General features: G+C 45.5%; 3 protein-coding genes across 10 annotated transcripts in view; 2 read left to right on the top strand and 1 right to left on the bottom strand.

Moving 5' to 3' along the window:
- Positions 1-16,051, bottom strand: part of gpd2 (glycerol-3-phosphate dehydrogenase 2 (mitochondrial)) — a 27,133-nt gene extending 11,082 nt beyond the window's left edge. The window contains exons 1-7 of one of the 6 annotated variants that reach the window (XM_069520942.1): positions 14,996-16,051; positions 13,409-13,530; positions 13,074-13,140; positions 12,562-12,632; positions 12,338-12,393; positions 1,407-1,513; positions 504-512 (exon numbers count right to left, since the gene is read on the bottom strand). In XM_069520942.1, the coding sequence (XP_069377043.1) occupies positions 504-512; positions 1,407-1,508 (111 nt within the window). In that variant the 5' untranslated portion in view covers positions 1,509-1,513; positions 12,338-12,393; positions 12,562-12,632; ... (1 more) ...; positions 13,409-13,530; positions 14,996-16,051. Of the gene's footprint in view, positions 1-503; positions 513-1,406; positions 1,514-3,995; positions 4,242-12,337; positions 12,394-12,561; positions 13,141-13,408; positions 13,531-13,673; positions 13,818-14,995 lie in introns of those variants that run through there. The other 5 variants (XM_069520940.1, XM_069520941.1, XM_069520944.1 and 2 more) reach the window with 5 other exon arrangements.
- On the top strand, positions 1,459-9,465 carry LOC109645780 (nuclear receptor subfamily 4 group A member 2-like). Of its 3 annotated transcripts, none has more exons than XM_069520950.1 (10): positions 1,459-1,597; positions 3,190-3,574; positions 5,245-5,464; positions 5,554-5,618; positions 5,892-6,742; positions 7,472-7,601; positions 7,682-7,833; positions 7,908-8,107; positions 8,275-8,453; positions 8,631-9,465. In XM_069520950.1, the coding sequence occupies exons 5-10, from the start codon at positions 5,900-5,902 to the stop codon at positions 8,888-8,890; spliced, it is 1,764 nt and encodes a 587-aa protein (XP_069377051.1). In that variant the 5' UTR covers positions 1,459-1,597; positions 3,190-3,574; positions 5,245-5,464; positions 5,554-5,618; positions 5,892-5,899; the 3' UTR covers positions 8,891-9,465. The 3 variants fall into 3 exon arrangements, with proteins under 3 accessions (XP_069377051.1, XP_069377052.1, XP_069377050.1); XM_069520951.1 differs by having other exon boundaries at positions 1,470-1,597; positions 3,369-3,574; XM_069520949.1 differs by having other exon boundaries at positions 1,520-3,574.
- On the top strand, positions 14,051-19,049 carry LOC109646505 (tubulin alpha chain-like). The gene is made up of 4 exons (XM_069520952.1): positions 14,051-14,192; positions 16,785-17,007; positions 17,453-17,601; positions 17,820-19,049. Exons 1-4 carry the CDS (start codon positions 14,190-14,192, stop codon positions 18,792-18,794), a joined length of 1,350 nt encoding a protein of 449 aa, XP_069377053.1. The 5' UTR covers positions 14,051-14,189; the 3' UTR covers positions 18,795-19,049.

The raw sequence follows: 19,049 nt of genomic DNA, 5'->3' as shown, positions 1-19,049 counted from the left end.
AAACAATTAACTTTCCAGAAATAATCACACCTACGATAGAAACACACGGCTCCTCTGATACGAGGACGTGGATTACACAAATATTTATTCATTTTTCAGGCTGAATGATTGCATCAAGCTGCTTTGAAGCGAACGCGGCAATTTGACTTGCAAATGGCCGCGGGCGTTTGTAATTTAGGCTCCGCGGTCGCAAACAAGCCGATGATATAATCATTGTCTATATTTGATGATGCCTACAGACAAACATCGCCGCAGAATTAAATCCCAGCATGCCCCCCTGTAATCAAGTTAAGACACCGAATGGCACAGCAAAGCTCATGCTAATAGCCAATCGGCCGCTGCCTTGCAAACTTCTTCAAGCCACATATGCCTTTGCTACAGGAGACAAGACGGACATTCTTCTCATCAGCATTGCAATTACGGGGATTAGACGCATGCATGATTATTAACTATTGTGAAAAAAAAAAAAATTAGATTTCATCAGGGTCGACTTCTTTGCTTACCGATCCAGGCTTGGATGAGAGGACGACGATGGGCAAGAGAAGACATTAACGCGCCAGGACACAAAACAGAGTTCACATTAGGTTGTACAGTCAAATAAAGTCTGGCATGTAGTTTAGCGGCATGTCTAAAAACAGGCCTGCGTCAGGTCAGAGGTCAGAGGTCAGGGGGAAGCACAGCTGCTGGGCCGAGCAGCGTGGTTATTTATAATGAAGGTGATCCGTCAGACAGACTCTTTACCGGTTGTTCTCCATACACATGAGTTTTTGTCGTCCCTCAGGTTTATGATGTCATCATTCTCCATTGAGTTTTCGGAGAACAACACGTGTAATTTAAGAAGCGAGCTTTAGAGGTGCTGGTCACGTTTAGCTAGAGCTACGTTAGCTCTTTCAAGGCTTTAAGTTAAGCTACGTTAGCCGCAGTGTCTTCTACACTGACTAAACGTCTGACTTGTTTGTTCAAACCTCCAATTTACATTTTTAGGAGCAAAAAAAAAAAAAACGAGTCGGACCTGAAAGGAGAAGAAAATAAAAAAACCTGAGAAGAAAATACAGTGAGTTTGTTTTAATTCATTGTTTCTGAGCAGATCAGGATCCAGTGCATGATGGCTCGTGCACGGGAATCAGAAATAGTAAAAAAGAACAGAAAGCTAAGCAAAAGCAAACACATTCCAAAATCTAGAGAGGACATGTCTTGAGAGGCAGCTCCTCCCTCCTCTCCAGCAAGACAAACACTGTCTGGTGTGGTGATCAGAATCAGGAAGTGGGTCTACCTGGTTTCATACACAGGATACTCACACATCCTGAAAAACTGAACTCTTGCAAACTGTATTCATGCAAGAAGAAAAGAAGCAAAGATGTGGTGGAATGATCACACAAGCTCCAGGGGGACGCGTCTCATCTTACCTGCGTCTTCCTGTACTCGATTAAGTACGAGAGGCCAAAGAATGTGGCGGCCGCTCCGCCCCCAATGATCGCCGTCCGCTTCAGAGCCTTCCTGAACGCCATTGGCCCTGCAGAGTGAAGTGCAGAGAGGAGACAGAGCGGGGACGCTTGGGTTATAAGGCTCTGACATGACAGGTGATCGTGTGAAGGAGGTATGCAAGCTGAAGAGAGGGAGTCGAGTTCACATGGAGAGAAAGCTGGTGTCTGATTATATCATCTGACGTCCACAACAAGGACAAACTGTCTCTACTGAGAGACAAACTTACAACCTGTTACACGATGAGAGCTAATACACGTCTTCCTGTCCCGTCATTATAAAGTTCACTTTTTTAAAGTTGTTCGTGAGACCAAATCAAAATGGCGACAGCTCGTTCCCTCTGGTAACTCATGACGGTCATTTGTTTACAGTGTTGACATTTTAAAAAACTACATGATCAGACGGTTTGATTCGGTGAAATCACTAATTGACAGATTACTCGATAATGAAAACAGTCTTTGATGAAGGTGTCTGTGCTTTGATAATTAACTCTTGTGTGCGATGCATTAATAGTCGGTGATAAATGACTAATTACACAGATGACATTTAGTTTTTTCACATAAGGACACTTTAAAATATTCCTGCAGAGTCCCTGCGGGAAATATCCTAACTAGAGCTGAAACAAACAGCTGATTAATCAATTAGTCGATTGAGAGATGATCAATTTACAACTAATTTAACTGGCACAGACTTTCTCTTGTTCCAGCTCATCAGATTCGTCCCGTCTAAAAGTAAACTTACAGTAGAAGACGTCAGTTCTGACTTTAAAAAACTGTTTTGACCTTTTTTCTTTCACAAATGAAGAACCAAAGATAAATTCTAAAAATCTTCTTGACTGAAAAATAATCCACTGCTTGTTAAAAACACAGACTCACTTACTAAAGAAGTAGAATATCTAACATCAGAGAAAACGTACACAGCTTCAACTCGTCACCAAACAGCAAATCAAAATCTGAATATAAAAATAACAACGTATTCACAGTTTACTATTAGCACCAGTTACAATTACATCTCTTTATAATGAGCCCGTGTTGCATAATGAGCCGAACATGACACCAGGTTCAGGGCCGAGGGCCTCAACTCCCACCAGAGGCACGCCCCAAATAAACTATCTGCATTCCCACAGTGATGCACGTTGAATGAAGGTTTCCAGAGACAAACACACGCTGAAGCAGATTCTAATGCATTTTAACACAGCTACAGATGGCACAAATGTCAACAAGCAGTTCGGTCTGAATAAATATTACACGTACATCATTACCGCTGCTCCAACAGGAAATATTAGCCCCAAACATCTGCACATTTCTGACCTTGTTTGACCAAATTGCAAATTGCACAATGTCACTTAAAACTCCCACAACACATTAAAGTTTGACGTGCTTTAAAAACTTTAAGCGTTCTATCCAACAGCAAACATTTTACTGCACCTCGGTTCAGGAAGAACAGTCACTTTTATTGCTTCTTATGAAAGATATCAAATCATTTCTCCACAGAACTGAAAGAGAACAGGGTGTGGTCAAATGACCGCTGATAAAATGGTCAAATTAAATAAGAAAGAATTAAACAGTTTTACTGATTGTATTTTGCTCTGTAAGCTCAAACTTTAGAGCGTTATACTCAATGAACATAACGAGAAACTCCCCTATTCTTATATTTATTTACATTCTGCATTTATATCATATTGTGACTTTATCTATTCTCTTGAAGTTGCAGCTGGAACCAGTCAGACAACATTCCTTCAGTGGAACTAAAAGCCTTTTATTCACTGTTTCTCGTCTACATTTGGAAAACTCTCGACACCAGACGCTGTGCATTGTCCCTCTGAACACAATACAATCCCAAACACACTCAGTGACAGGCCTCACGCTCTCGCACCCTTTCAACAGGCTGCTCATTACTGAACACTGGAAAGGCCAAATATGACAATAATTAGCCCGGAGCAACCGGCGGACAGGAATCTGCTGATGGCCGCGGTTCAGCCGGATCAACTGGGGCTGTCTCATTGTTGCAGGGTGAATCTGCAGATGACTAAAAACTCTCCCTCCTCATGGTGAAGATGAGATGCACACCCTTCACCCTCCAGCAGAGGAAGGTGTGTATGTGTCTGTGTGTGGTGGGGGGCTTCCTGTTTCTTCAACACCAAACTCCATTGACATTTTGCTCTATTTAAAGTGTTTTTACTGTTTTTCCCCGTGGAGGATTAACAGCCCCGTTTTCAAATCACGCCGCGTTTAAGACCCGTGTCTCCAGCAGCAAACGGCTCCGACGGGACATTTATTTACGTGTTACTTGTTGTCACAGCGGATTAGCCGCGTCGAGAATACGCTGTTTACGTCAGGAAACACACGCGAAGACGCGCAGGGTTCGAAACCCTCTCTCTCTCTCTCTCTCTCTCTCTCTCTCTCTCTCTCTCTCTCTCTCTCTCTCTCTCTCTCTGGGGGTTAAAGTTCGGAGCAGACGCGCGAGGACAGGAGACAGAAACACGGAGCAGCGGCTCGGACGCCGTCACTTACAGTTAGAGGAGGTGAAGCGGAGCAGGAGTCACGACATCAGCTGTGGCTCCGACGTTAGCTGCGACTGACAGCTACAACCAGGAAGTGCAGAGGGGGGGGTGGGAGTGACGCCGCCGGCGGCCAATCAGAGCGCGGCGCTGGGCCGAGCTCGTCCAATCGTGTTGGAGGGGAGGCGGCGCCACGAGGGTGATGTAAGGGGAGGGCGGGGCTGCACAAGGGTGGGTTTCTTCCTTCCTCCTCCTCCTCCACACCTCCTCATCCCTCCTACATCTCCATCCCCCCATTCATCCATCCTCTCTCCTCCTCCACCTCCTCCTCCTCCTCCTCCATCCCCTCTCCTCCTCCACCTCCTCTCCTCCTCCACCTCCTCCCTAAAAGAAGATGCACAATGACAGATCAACCAAATGGACACAACAAATGCAAAAATGTCACTTAAGACACAGAAAAAAGACCAAATAAAAATCCACAGGGACGTCAACAACACAGAAACAGATATTTAACTATATATAATAAATATACATTTACATTTAACAGACGCTTTTGTCCAGAGCGACTTATCCTGAGGATCGTAACTTCTATTTGTGAAATATGCTATTTATAAAAAAAAATATCCTCTGTGCTAGATGACCCTGGAGACACAAAACAACCAGAATGACCACAAAAAGATAAACAGCGGCAAGAACAACAACCACGAAGAGATGAGCGATAACTCCAAGGTCACAGGAATTAACTGCGAAGAGACAAAATGGTTAAAATACGGACGAAAACAACCTCAAAGAAACACAAATCCCACGAAGAGATGACAAAAATACACAACCGCAAAAACATGAAACCGCCCAGAGACACACAGGACAACTGTGAGGCTTTAATAACCACATCTAGATCAGTAAGAGACACACAATGTTGAGGTGAGAATGTGTGGCCTCTTCATCCGGGTCGTCTGCCAACATCTAAAACACACTGAGAGCTTTTATTCGTCTGTGCCCAGAGGCCGAGCAGCATGAAATAACTTGACATTTCCAAATGGTGCAGAATGACGCTGTTTACCAAAGATAAAAGACAATATTAATGTGATTCTCATCAGTAAATAACTTGACTTTAAGTTTAAAAGCCATCATGTCACATTATATAATAGATTTACACGTTATTAAATGGCAATAAAATACCTCAACTATGACGCAAACTGAAGAGAAGTGGGTCACGAGTGTTATTTCCAAATTACATGAACGACTTTCTGTGCCCAAACCAGTCAATGGCGCACACTCCGCCCCTCTGTGGCTTGTGCGTAACAGGGTTTGGCACACGGTGCGCACCACGTAAACAAAAGCACATTGTCGGTGTGAGTCAGTCTGCAGCAGAGCCAAGAGTGAGACAAGAGTGTTCCCTGCGAGTTTAACACATCCACAGCGACACCGGAGCAATGATGGGATTATTTATCACCGCGCTTCTGCACTGGATGGAGCTTTAAGGTTCTTTTTATTTATTTATTTATTCATCAACAGATTCATTTTTGGGTTTAAAATCCTGCGTGTGACGCTCTGGTGTGTTTTTTCTTTAGTGAGCAGAAAACAAATCCAGAAGGAAACAACCTCCTCTGAAACATAAGGCGATTCAAGTCTTCAGGTAATAAATAATTATGTTAAATTCTCTATGCATGTTGCTCCTCAGTCAGCAACAGACTTGAAACTTGTTTTGAATTTAAATGTTTGGGACCATTTCTGAGTAAAGGGACAAAAATACAGTTGAAGAAGCGATTTTCTACATTTTAGTTTTTAGATTTTAATCAAGTAAAATAACTAAAACTTCTGAATGCAACGGGCTTTTGCAGTGAAACCAGTTTATATTAATTTTACCCACTTTACCTCCTCTCCTCTGCCTCCGTGTGTGTGTGTGCAGAGACCACCATGCCGTGCGTCCAGACCCAGTGCGGCTCCTCTCCACCAGGAGCCAGCCCGGCTTCCCAGAGCGGTGCCGGGGAGCGCAGCTGCGACTTCCTCACCCCGGAGTTTGTCAAGTTCAGCATGGACCTCACCAACAGCGAGATCTCTGCTGCATCCTCGGGCCCCAGCTTTGGCCCCTTGGCGGACTCTTACAGCTGCGGGTACGACGTGAAGCCCCCGTGCCTCTTCCAGATGCCGGTTCAGGCGGAGCTGCCGTGCGTAAAGGTGGAGGATGCGCACGGGTGTCCGCGGTACCAGCCGACTCCGCATCCCTCGCACCAGCCCGACGAGCTGCTCTCCTCCCCGGGCTCAGTTTATTACTACCGGTCTCCCTCCCCGCACACCCCCATCACACCCGGCTTCCAAACTCCAGCGGGCCACATCTGGGACGACTCCGCTTCTCTGTACAGTTTTCGACAGGACTATTTGGCGGCGGCGCACAGGAAAAACGCGCTGTGCAGGTTCTCGTTGTTCTCTCTCAAACACGCGCAGCACAGCGGTCAGAGTTTATCCGCCTGCCAGATGAAGTTTGACGGATCCCTCCACGTGTCCATGAACCTGGATGCGCACCAGCCGCTGGACGGTCCCGGGGTTTTGGGCTCCACCGGCCTGGGGAAGCAGCCCGCTGTGGGGTTTCCTCACCCGCTGCAGCTCGCCCACACTCACCCCTTCATGGACTACCAGGCTTCCTCTGCGCCCAGCCGAGGACCCCTGAGCTCGGAGGGGCTGTGCGCGGTGTGCGGGGATAACGCAGCGTGCCAGCACTACGGAGTGCGCACCTGCGAGGGCTGCAAGGGATTCTTCAAGGTTTGTGTTTCACCTAAAGTTGCATAAAAACCGAGAAATCTGCAGCAGATTTACAAAAGAAATACAACAGAGACTTTTATATTTACAGTCAAATTAAAAATAGATTCATGCATTTGTTAATCTGACCATTCTTTCAAAAAAGCACTGATATATTAATTTTTCCACATGGTCTCACTGTCGCCTGATAAAACCCTAATTTCTCGTAATAGGCTATAATTTAAAAATCCATCTGACACCTGCTAAATTGGTCATTACACTTCAGCCGCACGTTTGATCCCTTGACACACGCGCTTTAGGTTCAAATGTCCTGTTTGAAAACGGCCTCTAACGTGCCCTGAATAAAAACACCCCCCCCCCGTCTCTGAGGGAGATTCCCCCTGCGATTCTCCAAATTATGAATGTCCACGACCCTGTATTTACCCAGACTGCCCTGTCCGCCGGCTGAATGCCTTATCCTGCCTCACATGGCCCACAGGAGCCAGAGCGCTGCTGCTGACTTTGAAAGGACCGTTTAAGGAGGAACCAGGATAAGTTCTTGTGTGGAGAACCATTCTCAGAGGGTTCCACAGATCAGAACAGGCTAATGAACCCCTTTGAGATCAATTCCACAGAGACAGATGTGGTGATGTTGAGACGGTGGAAGGTTCTCAGATGCTTTTACACACGATCGTCTTGAGGTCAAGTAGCAGGTTTTGTAATCTGACTGATTTTCCTCTTGTCTTCATGAAGCGCACGGTCCAGAAAAAGGCCAAGTACGTGTGTTTGGCTGCCAAAAGCTGCCCAGTGGACAAACGCAGGAGGAACCGGTGCCAATACTGCCGCTTCCAGAAGTGCCTTACAGTGGGGATGGTCAAAGAAGGTAAAGAGACACCCGATCATATCATGTCTTCATTGACACCAAGAACTTGAATATGTCCTGTTTGTCCATGTGCTCTGCAGTGGTGAGGACAGACGGTCTGAAAGGTCGAAGGGGTCGCCTGCCGTCCAAACCCAAAGCTCTCGCGGACTCCCCCGTCCGCAGCCTCCTGAGCGCCCTCATCAGGGCGCACGTGGAGTCGAACCCTCCACCCTCTCGCCTCGACTACTCCAAAGTAAGAGTTTTACGATAACTACTCCAGCGGAACACAAAACACAGCACTGATTCCTGACGTTTCCCATCATGCAGTTCAGGGAGAGGTCTGGGAGTCCTCTGGGAGATGACGCGCAGCACGTCAGGCAGTTCTACGACCTCCTGACCAGGTCGATGGAGGTGATTCGAGGGTGGGCGCAGAAGGTCCCGGGCTTTACCGCTCTTCCCAAACACGACCAGGACCTGCTCTTCTACTCGGCTTTCCTGGAGCTCTTTGTTTTACGCCTCTCGTACAGGTAAAGAAGTCGTTATCACACACCGAGGTTCTGACTTCTATCGCTTCTCTTTCCTTTGGAAGCTGCAGAATGACATTTCCCATGATGGATGAGAGGTTTCTGTCTTGTGACTTATATCCAACTCTGCCTTTCACCTTTTCACTGTTTCAATTTCCCCAACGTTTCAGATCCAACCCTGAGGAAGGGAAGCTGATCTTCTGCGACGGCTCGGTGTGGCACCGGCTCCAGTGCCTCCGGGGCTTTGGGGAGTGGATTGACAGCATCGTGGAATTCTCCGCCAACCTGCAGAGGATGAACCTGGACGTCTCCACCTTTTCCTGCATATGCACCCTCGCCCTGGTCACCGGTGAGACACTCAGCAACACTTCATTCACGCTCACACTTTGTTGTTTTCAAGTCTCAAGGACTCAAAGTCGTCCCCTCGTGTTGCGTTTAACTTCAGCCTGTTACTTTATAGGATTTATTGGACAGTCGATCGATCGATAAACCATCTAATAGGTTTTTGTGATTTGTGGACCCGCAGAGAGACACGGACTAAAGGAGCCGAAGAAAGTGGAGGAGCTGCAGAGCAACATTGTCAAGTGCTTGAAGGATGGCGGCGTGTGCGCAGACGGAGGCTCAGACTCTTGGTCCAACCATTTGTCCAGACTTTTACAAAAGCTGCCTGAACTGCGCACTCTGTGCATCCAAGGCCTGCAGAGGATTTTCTATCTGAAGCTGGAGGATCTGGTGCCGCCGCCCGCCGTGATAGATAAGTTATTCCTCGACACATTGCCGTTTTAGAGACGCGGGAGAACAGGCGACACGTGGGGACGTTTGTTTTTCTCAGCGATGGCGCTGGTTAGATTATTTTTCAGTCCCTGGAGTCAGTCCGTTCAGTTTGAGCTCTGTGCGCTGCACTAAAAACATTTCAGAAGGATTTTGGATGCAAACCTTTATTTGAAGAGTCGTATCTTATCTGTAATTTTTTCATCATATCGAACGACGTCCTCGTGAAACTGAAGCATGGTAACGGTTTCTTTTTAAATCCTGTGGACCAGGAAAGGACAGATTTTTTGTTTCATTAATAAAAATATTTTGCGTTGTAAATTTAAGTAAAGACAAAACTATAGACTGCAGGTGAATAACAGTGTGTTTGGCAGGTAAGGTTTGTTTTCCACGTTCTTGTGCTTCTCAGCTTGTACAGAAGCATTTTGCTAACTCAGATATTCTTTTATGTTCTTTATCACAAACCCTGGTTATTGGTAATATAGTGATTTATCACAGTATTCAGTAGACTTACTCTTCCATGGTCTCGTGTTCTCAGAGTAAACTGTCATTGTCTGATTTCATGAATAAATGATGTTACTGCTGCTGAACTTTGGATGTTTGATATTTTACTTTTATTTCCTGACATAACACACGTTTTGAGGCAAATCATTATTTTACAGTAAAGTTAAATATTAGTTTCTTTACCTGGAATCATGTTTTAACATTCAAATGTAGAAACAGAGTTAGAGAGTTTATATTTCTATTTATTTGCTTATTATAATACTGAGGTTGCACGATTTAGAGAACTGACTATTTTATTTATTCCGCAGAGCTCATAGGATTGTTTGTCCTCACATCTGTTCAGGTCACTGAAGACGTTTTAATTTCAATCATGTAAGAAACCTTAGAATTAAAGGTGAATTAAACCTCCTGTTTAATATTGAATATGAAACAGTTTGGCCTAAATTAAATGATTTTAAACTTTTTAATTAAGAGTCAAATATTTTCAATGGAGGTCGCTTTAAAACCTAAATGGAAGAAAAGGAAAAACAATTAAAAAATAGAGATGACTGACCAGTCCACAGTTCTACACGTGCAAAATAAAACACTGAAGCATTAGATGACGTTTAAATTCACAGTGAACGTGTGTTTCTTCATTTTACTCGTGATTTTCTTAACGTTAGGTTTAAATGTCATGAGACAGGCAAAGTGTGGAGGGTAAATAAATCACCACGGTGATCATGTGGCTGTTGGCGTGTTTGTGTAAAAGGTCAAAGTTCACAGTGATGCTCAATATTCTACAGAGAGGAAATCGTTTTTCAGAAAAGCCGAAGATTTCTTGCATTATTTTGTCGAAGAAAGAAAGTGTGCATGTGTGTGCATGTGTGTGTGCGTGCGCTTGACATTTCCGCAGCCCTTTGGTTACATGTGACATTAAGAGGAGCAGATAAAGGCCGTGAATCCAGCACCTGCACCGAGGAAAAAGTCAAACAGGGGAAATAAATGCAGCGGCTGCAGATTCATCCGACGACAGACTCAACACGAGTCAGACGTTAAATCATAATCGGATCAGAGGGGGAGGGGGATTAAATCATTAGAAATCAGCCCTGTTGATTTCTAATGATTCGTTCACAACCGTGTGCAGGAGGGAGTTGAGTTTTTTTTTTTTTTTTTTAAATGAAAGTCATATGCAGATAGGATGATGTTTCCATGGAGGCTTTATTATTCGAGCTGCAGATCGATAGTGGAGGCTGGTCGGGGCTCCGGCGCAGCAGAGTGAGATAGAAACTAATCAATGACAGTATGATGGTGACTGGCAGGTAGGGAGAGAATGATCCGGACATTTCACAGCAGAACTACAGAGTGAGCTGCTGAAGCAACGGTCTGATATTAAAAAACAGTGACTCCGTGGGAACGTGACAGAAGAAGATATCAGTCCAGGATCCAGGAATTTGTTTTCATTTTATTAAACTTCTTCACAATTTTTCTCTGAGAATAATTAATGAAACAAATCGCACATATTCAGGAGACTTAGATGCGTCTGGATTGAAGGAGGGGAAAGAGCTCGACTCTGCCCTGCTAGTTTTTAGAAACCATTTTTTGGTGTCCACATTTCATCACCGCCAGGAAATAACTACAGAAATATTCAAAGAAACTTCAGCTATATCCCCAAACACAAACCCCCTCCCCTCAGATTTCTCTGATTGTAAAACTCTTGCAGCACAACCCGCTTGTTTTTTTTTAGGGGGAGGGGTGTGTGTGTGTGGAGGCTCCTGAAGCCTCCGGCTGCGGTCGCACAGCAGCATCAGGTTTTTATCTGGAGAGCACGATTTGTGGGATTTTTTTTTTTTTTTTTCCGAGGCCCTGACTGCACACTTTGATCTCTGCATCCATCCAGCTTCAATACAGCTCAACTCTTATCACCAGCAGCACAGACACACGGAGCATCAACTGTGATTTACAGCCAGGGACCCCCCCCCCCCCCCCCCAGTTACTCTGAACATGTAATCCATTACTGATCATTATTATAGATCACTGATGTTCATCTACAGCTGTAATTATAAATAACAAACCAACTTATAGGAAATCTATGTGATAGGAACTCAAATGTTATTGCTTCCTGTCAATATCTGATCTCTATGAGTCAATAAGTCTCTTTAATTGTCACTTATTTCATTTGCTGGATTCTTTTAGAGCGCACATGATGCTACAGATATTTGATTCATTCAAATATTAATATCAAATATGAATTTTCATCAACACCCACATCCTCATCGCATCCGTGCATGGATAATTAAATGGGAGCTGGCGTCCGAGAGGTCAGGTGTGAGACGAAGCCTCTATGCAAGGTCTGATGCTTTAAAGTGATTAAAAAGAGATGCAACATTACTGCTTCAACAGACCCAACACAAATCTGACACGAAAATACCAAAGAGACACACGACAACTACGAGAAGACGCTAAATCACCACAACACGACGGAAAATCCCTGAAAACAGGCTTCAAATTATCCAAAATATCCAAACAGATATGAAGTTTTACTATTTAAATAGACTCGACTACCAAAACTAGACACAAACATTAGAGAAAAGACACAACGTGATAAAAAAAGGAGACACAAAGCAACGATTACTGTCCACGAAGAGAAAACATGCTTCAAAGTCTCGTCGGAGTACAGATGAGTGTTTTGTCAGGTTGATAAAACACTTGCTCTAAATCTTCTCGTCGTGGAAATAATTGGGGGGATTAGAGTTAGTGACACGTGAGGGGAAGTCGCCCGGGGAGTCTCGAGAAATGAAATTAACAGTCGTCTGACCACTTGAATCAGAGCGCTGGATTATTTCAGCCCAGAGACAAAGGACAGAATAAATCCACAGGATTTCCTGCGGTTCATCGAGCACCTGAAATATCCCACTTCAGTGATTTGGAAGAGATTTACATGCATTTAAGAACGTGCTCATCCGCACTCTGTTTACATACCCGCTCCATCTTCTGCAGACTTGTCCAACGGCGTCCTCTGCGTCGTCTCGTAAACTCTGCAGGAGAAACAGAAGTCGTCTCTGTGTGAACATGTTGCAGAAAGACCAACGTCTTGTCTCTTTTTGTTTGAGGTAAAGTTCTGAGCTGATTCTGAGTAACATGGTCTGAAAATACAAGAAGTGTCACGCAAACTATGATTTAAGAGACAAAATGAACTTTCTCACTTGTTTTGGTTTCTTCTGTTCGGTCACTCATCACAATAACGACAGCTCCGCCTGCTGCGATCCGTCGTTTCCTGTCGACAGGTCAAATGTCAGAGCTGTGATTTCACAATAAAAACCCACTTGTTGAATCTGAATGTACACATTTTAAAGTTCACGAAGTTGAACTAATGTATAATTTAAAATGTAATAATACTTCTGAGGAAGGAGAAAATCAAGTGACTGAATGATTTGAGACGCACGTTCTCTCTCGAGCCGCCGCAAAGAAAAAGTAGCAAAACACTAAAATAGTTTTCGGGCCGTAAAAGAAAAGTAATCTGTGGACCTCCGAGGGGAGGAGGACGAATCACAGCACATGAAAAAGATCTCCGTTATCCCTCTATCGCAAACTATCTCTCCTCTCGTATATAAAAAAAGAAAGAAGACGTTTGGAGGCGTGTTTGAAGAGGAATGAGCAGTTGAGGGGATGAAGCTCTGGGCTCCTGCGGACGTTTGAGGATTATGACGGCGTTTACATTCAGAGCTGGAGTCCCGGAGCGAGGAGCTCAGGCATCTGACGGCTCCTGGGTCGGCTCTGCATTTCTGTAGAGAGTGATGGACAGGAGAGAATCACGGAGAGCGAGGAGGAGGAAAACATTTATGAGAGAACTGAACTACACAAGCACTTGTTTACGTGTTTTATAAAATAAAGGTTGCAATGAGGGAAAATCAGATTTGGGGTTAAAATCCCTTTAAACTCTTCTTGGGACTAAAATGTGACGTGAATGTGAAGTTAGTAGCAGAGTTATAGTTTGATACGTCGGTACATGATTTAATTTGCAGGTAATTAAAAAGACGTAAAGACACTGACGGGGGTGGGGGTGGGGGTGGGGGCTTCAGGGCCCCTGAGGGTCCAGAGTCGTCAGTGAGTCACTGAAGTGAGGACGCCATCCAGTGGCTGTTCCCTGCATCACAGCGTCGGGGGATCAGGAGCTGTGGAGATTAAATTCAGGAAAACTTCAAGTGAAACTTTTCAGTGTGAGTTCAAGTTATAATTCTTTAATTATTAGATTTTAAAAAATATATATTTTCTACATGAACTTGATGATGAGTCAGGGTGAAGATAATAAAAATACTTGTTGCTCTTGTGCTTCCTCTTCTTTTTTAAATCTTTGTCATCCTTTCTCTTGTCATTCTTCCACTTTCTTCTTCCTCTTCTTGATATTCTCTCTCTTCTTGCCGCCCCCTCGTATTAATTCTTGCTCCACTTTTTCTTGTTCTTCTTGCTCCTCTTGTCGTTCTTCTTTTTCTGTTGTTCCTCCTCCTGTTTGTCGTTCTTCCTCTTCCTCTTTTTTTTTCCTTTCTGTTGTTCTCTCCTGTCCCTGATCTCTGTGTTGGTTTGTAGAATACTTCAGTGCATGAACTTTCGTGATCATTTATTCTGAAGAGTTATTTCATATTTAAAAATAGAAAGGGGGGGTTGCAGCTGTCTGTGGCTCCTCCCCTCTCCCCCCCGCCCCCCTGTGGCATGTATAAAAGCGGAGTGCGCCCGTGGGGGGGGGCCTTCGCTCACAGAGATCTCTTTACAGTGACCTGTGAGAACTCAGTGTTTCCACTTCGTCTGCACAGAAAGGAGAATTTAAACCTGCACCATGGTGAGTCCCATCTTCTTCTTCTTATTCTAATTCTAATTATTATAACTAACGTGTGGAACCAGTCGTTGTCCAACAAACAAACTCCAGCTGCTTCCAGAGACTTTCTACATCCAACACTTATAATAATAAGAATAATGATCTTCTTCTTCTTCGTGTTCTCGACTGAGTTCTTGTTAAAGTTCGTCACAAACTTCTTCTTCTTCTTCGCCTGAACTTTTAATGGCCTCCGGGCTGCGCGTGAAAACTTTCTGTCTCGTGAACCTCGAGCACACGACACTTTTTTTTTTTTTTTTTTAAAAAAGATGGAGAACATGGAGTCAGTCGGTGGAGACATGTGGAGGTGAAGTGTTTTCTACCCGGGCTCTGGGGGCCTGTCAGCCGGGGAGGGCGCTTGTTTGCCCGGCGGGTGGGGGGGGGGGGTGAATGCTGATGTGGCTCATCGTACATGTCGGTGGTTCGAGCTCTCCACCGGTTCATCCATTTTAAAAAAACTCACGCCCTTTTTTAAAAAACCGAGGGAACCCAGGGTTTAAATCCAGCACGAGGCGCGGGGGCCATTGAAAGCCCGACGTGTCGCAGCCGCGGGTTCGCTTCCCGTTTTTGGACTTTGGCTCCTCGGTGCAACTCTCGGTGTCGCAACGTTCGAGCCTCGTTTGGGGGAAGAAAAAAAGAAAAAGTTCGGTTCACATCTGGACTCTTCCCGCGTTGGGCCACAACACAGAACAGAGGGGGGGGTCCATTAGAACCTCGTGAGTTCGAGGGGTTCGAACCTCCTCCGAGTCCGAGCAGCATTAAAACCCCACCTGTCTCTTTATGCTCATTAAGGGAACCAGTTGGAAAGTTTTTCCGGGTTCGACCCCCCGACTTTTACAGCACAATGCCCCTCTGTGTTTGCTCTCGCGCGCTGGACTCCGACGTCAGTCGTGACGCATTTTCAGACCGGAAGAGAAACCGGAAGTAGACGCTGGCCGGAGCCCGGAAGTGTTAATCTCTGGTGCGTTGAGTTGCAAAACATGGCCGCTCCCTGTTTCTGTCACATCCCCACAGCTTCTGTGGAAACTGTCTTTATAATCACGCGAGGGAGGTTTAGTTCTGCAGGAGACGTGAGAGGCTGCAACAAGAATATCATCATATATATAAATATCAGCTTTTATTTATATATATTATATATTTAGTAAGTGGGTTAAAGCTGCTGTGTGTGTGTGTGGCCTCATTAAAAATAGCTGTGTGCTGAGTTGGCCTCATCGCTCCAAACTTAGCAACTCCCAACGTCAGCGCCGACCTCTCAGTCGGCAGCTCTGCGAGGGGGAGCGAGGAGGTCAGAGGTCAACACTCACAACGAGGCCAGAGCGACGCTGAAAGGAAACAGAGAGAGAATTAGAGTCACGTGTTCCTCCGTTTGTTTAGTCTGACTGTATTTTAATTGTTATCCTTCAGGTTTTAGCTTTTTCAATTATTATTATCTGCATTTCCTGATTTGACCTCATTCTAGTTTATAATTATAAAATGTGTACTCTTGCTTAAATTTTTATTCTTTAATAGTTTTTATAAAAGTTTTTATGTTAGTTTTCATTCATGGATCATAAGCTAGTTTTGATAAGTGCCATGACATTTCCCCTTATCCCTCATATTTAGCGTTCTCAGCTGTTTTGCTGGAGTGTGATTGTGTTTACTGACTACGTCTCACTGGAAAAACACAGCGAGCGGCTCAGTCAGGATGTTTTCTAGCGTCTGCTCGCAGGCGGACTTACTCACTGGAATTTCACAACACAAATGTTTTACAGACGCAAGTCACACGTCTCCTCTAAGAATTAGGTCAGAGGCAACCGTTGGACACCGCCTCAGCCTCTCTCCCCTTGCGTCACCATGTGAATGTGAAACTATTCGTCATTCGTGAATATAACTTCACTTTGACGCGGCGGGTCGACGAGGTCGTGTTCTCGTGTTACCACTGACAGCTGGACTTTTGTTGACGGACCCCTGCCGTGGCCATGTGAGCACAGCGGTGGAACAAAGCTTTTACACATCAGCACAACTGGAATGAATGAATGATGTCGATTTCATCCTCTAACAGATATTTCTCTCTTTTGAAAAGAGCAGTTTGACGGGACGGACTTTTAATGTCCCTCAGGTCAAATGTTCAAACGATGAGAACAAACTTGTTTCAGTCAGTATGAGCCATCGCCTCCCTCCTCCAACACCCACATTATTTACAGGGAAGGAGAAATACCTCAGCAGGGTGTGGGAGCACTTTGGACCCGACAGACAACTCCGACAAGACTGTGCTAATCACCCCCACTCGCATATTTAGATCTGACTGCTGATTTCACATCCCTGTGACAAGGATGTTTGAGGAACTTAAATGTTTGCAGAGGAAGACCTCAGACAAATAGAAAAAGAGAAAGTGACGCATTGACTCCACCCAGTCAACTGTCATTTTCAGCAAGTCAGGACTCATTAGAAACATATGAACGGCTTAAAGCTTTCCAGAAAAATGGTTTGTTGACCTATTTATGTTTTGAAATGTGGTTTAAATCATCTAGAATTTAGTTGAGAAAGGTTTAATGATTCTTTTTTTTTTTCCTTCCACAGCGTGAGTGTATCTCTATACATGTTGGCCAGGCCGGTGTCCAGATGGGCAACACCTGCTGGGAGCTGTACTGTCTGGAGCACGGCATCCAGCCCGACGGGCAAATGCCCACCACCAAGACCGACGGACGCGGCGACGACTCCTTCACCACCTTCTTCAGCGAGACGGGCAACGGGAAGTACGTCCCCAGGGCCATCTTTGTTGACCTGGAGCCCACTGTCATCGGTGAGGAGGAACAACACAAACAGGTTTTCTTTAAAAGAGCATTCCTGCCTCGGAGCGACAGACGAGGAGTTGACGGTCCTGCTGTCTGAGACGTGGAGACAACTTCAGGCAGAGTTTAGACTTGTTTCAGCAGAGTCTATAAAACCATAAAGATTAATCTAGCTGATCATTTGGCAAACCAATGAACAGCTTCCAGAGAATTGAAGTTGTAACAGAGGCGACCTTTTGAATCAAAGCCTTCAAAGTAATTTTGGCCAAAGTTCAGTTTGATGATCAGATGGTTCATTTGTTTCTGTTGCTTTTAGTTGAATATTTTCTTTTGTCACGTGAAATCATAATTTCTTATTGTTTCTTCAGGAGGTTTTAAAATCAGAATTCAACATATTTATACTTAAGAACAACGAATCAATTAACAGTATTAACACTCGACCTCTTCTCTCTTCAGACGAGGTCCGTACCGGAACATACCGCCAGCTCTTCCACCCCGAGCAGCTGATCTCCGGGAAGGAGGACGCCGCTAACAACTACGCCCGCGGTCACTACACGGTCGGAAAGGAGCACATCGACTCCGTCCTCGACAGGATCCGCAAACTGGTAAGAAGAGCCGAGAGTTAAGATTCAAACACGTTGTTCTTGAAGTCGTTATCGGACGTTTGAGCAATTTCAAAACACCCAGCAGACGTCATTAATCTCAGTGTCTGAGGTGGAGGAAGCTCCATCGGTTGTTGTTTTAGAACGCAGGGAGATTTATTACTTTTCCACATCAAGTCAAAGAACTAAATCTTATTTAAACTCCTTCCTCTCTCCTCCAGTCTGACCAGTGCACTGGGCTCCAGGGTTTCCTGGTCTTCCATTCCTTTGGAGGAGGAACCGGCTCAGGTTTCACTTCTCTCCTGATGGAGCGTCTCTCTGTAGACTTCGGCAAGAAGTCCAAGCTGGAGTTCGCCATCTACCCGGCTCCTCAGGTGTCCACAGCCGTGGTGGAGCCCTACAACTCCATCCTGACCACCCACACCACCCTGGAGCACTCTGACTGCGCCTTCATGGTGGACAACGAGGCCATCTACGACATCTGCCGCAGGAACCTGGATATCGAGCGTCCGTCCTACACAAACCTGAATCGCCTCATCAGCCAGATCGTCTCCTCCATCACCGCCTCCCTGCGCTTCGACGGCGCCTTGAACGTAGACCTGACGGAGTTCCAGACCAACCTGGTGCCCTACCCTCGCATCCACTTCCCTCTGGCCACCTACGCTCCCGTCATCTCCGCAGAGAAGGCGTACCACGAGCAGCTCACCGTGGCCGAAATCACCAACTCCTGCTTCGAGCCCGCCAATCAGATGGTGAAGTGCGACCCTCGCCACGGCAAATACATGGCCTGCTGCCTCCTGTACCGTGGAGACGTGGTGCCCAAGGAGGTGAACGTGGCCATCGCCAACATCAAAACCAAGCGCTCCATCCAGTTTGTGGACTGGTGTCCCACCGGCTTCAAGGTCGGCATCAACTACCAGCCGCCCACTGCGGTTCCTGGAGGAGACCTGGCCAAGGTGCAGAGGGCCGTGTGCATGCTGAGCAACACCACCGCCATCGCCGAGGCCTGGGCTCGCCTCGACCACAAGTTCGACCTCATGTACGCCAAGAGGGCCTTCGTGCACTGGTACGTAGGAGAGGGCATGGAGGAGGGGGAGTTCTCGGAGGCCAGAGAGGACATGGCCGCTCTGGAGAAAGATTACGAGGAGGTCGGCATCGACTCGTTCGAGGAAGACGAAGAGGGCGAGGAGTATTAAACCCAGGGACAGAGCTGGATGGAAGAAATGGTTAAACTTTCTCAGATTATAATCTCCAGAGTTTATTTTAATGTAACAGAGTGTTAATGTGCAGTTTGACAGCTGGTGTGTCGACCACTAATAAACAGAAACCTTCCAGCCACTGCTGCAGTTTGTCTGAGTTCAATCCAAAGATATTTGGTTTTATTGAAATCTCCGGTGAGGGACAATAAAGAATCTGTAGCTTTTTTTTCTAAATAAAGCTGTTTACACCGA

The sequence above is a fragment of the Paralichthys olivaceus genome, chromosome 24 (genome assembly GCF_024713975.1).
Source record: "Paralichthys olivaceus isolate ysfri-2021 chromosome 24, ASM2471397v2, whole genome shotgun sequence".
Taxonomy (NCBI): Eukaryota; Metazoa; Chordata; class Actinopteri; order Pleuronectiformes; family Paralichthyidae; genus Paralichthys; species Paralichthys olivaceus.
This window is presented reverse-complemented; position numbering and strand designations above follow the sequence as displayed.

Coding starts and splice junctions, on each gene's coding strand:
- LOC109646505 (XM_069520952.1), top strand. Junction 17,008..17,452: donor CCTGGAGCCCACTGTCATCG/GTGAGGAGGAAC, acceptor TTCTCTCTTCAG/ACGAGGTCCGTACCGGAACA. Junction 17,602..17,819: donor TCGACAGGATCCGCAAACTG/GTAAGAAGAGCC, acceptor TCTCTCCTCCAG/TCTGACCAGTGCACTGGGCT.
- LOC109645780 (XM_069520950.1), top strand. CDS start 5,900: ATGCCGTGCGTCCAGACCCAGTGCGGCTCCTCTCCACCAGGAGCCAGC. Junction 7,834..7,907: donor CTCGCCTCGACTACTCCAAA/GTAAGAGTTTTA, acceptor CCCATCATGCAG/TTCAGGGAGAGGTCTGGGAG. Junction 8,108..8,274: donor GTTTTACGCCTCTCGTACAG/GTAAAGAAGTCG, acceptor CCAACGTTTCAG/ATCCAACCCTGAGGAAGGGA.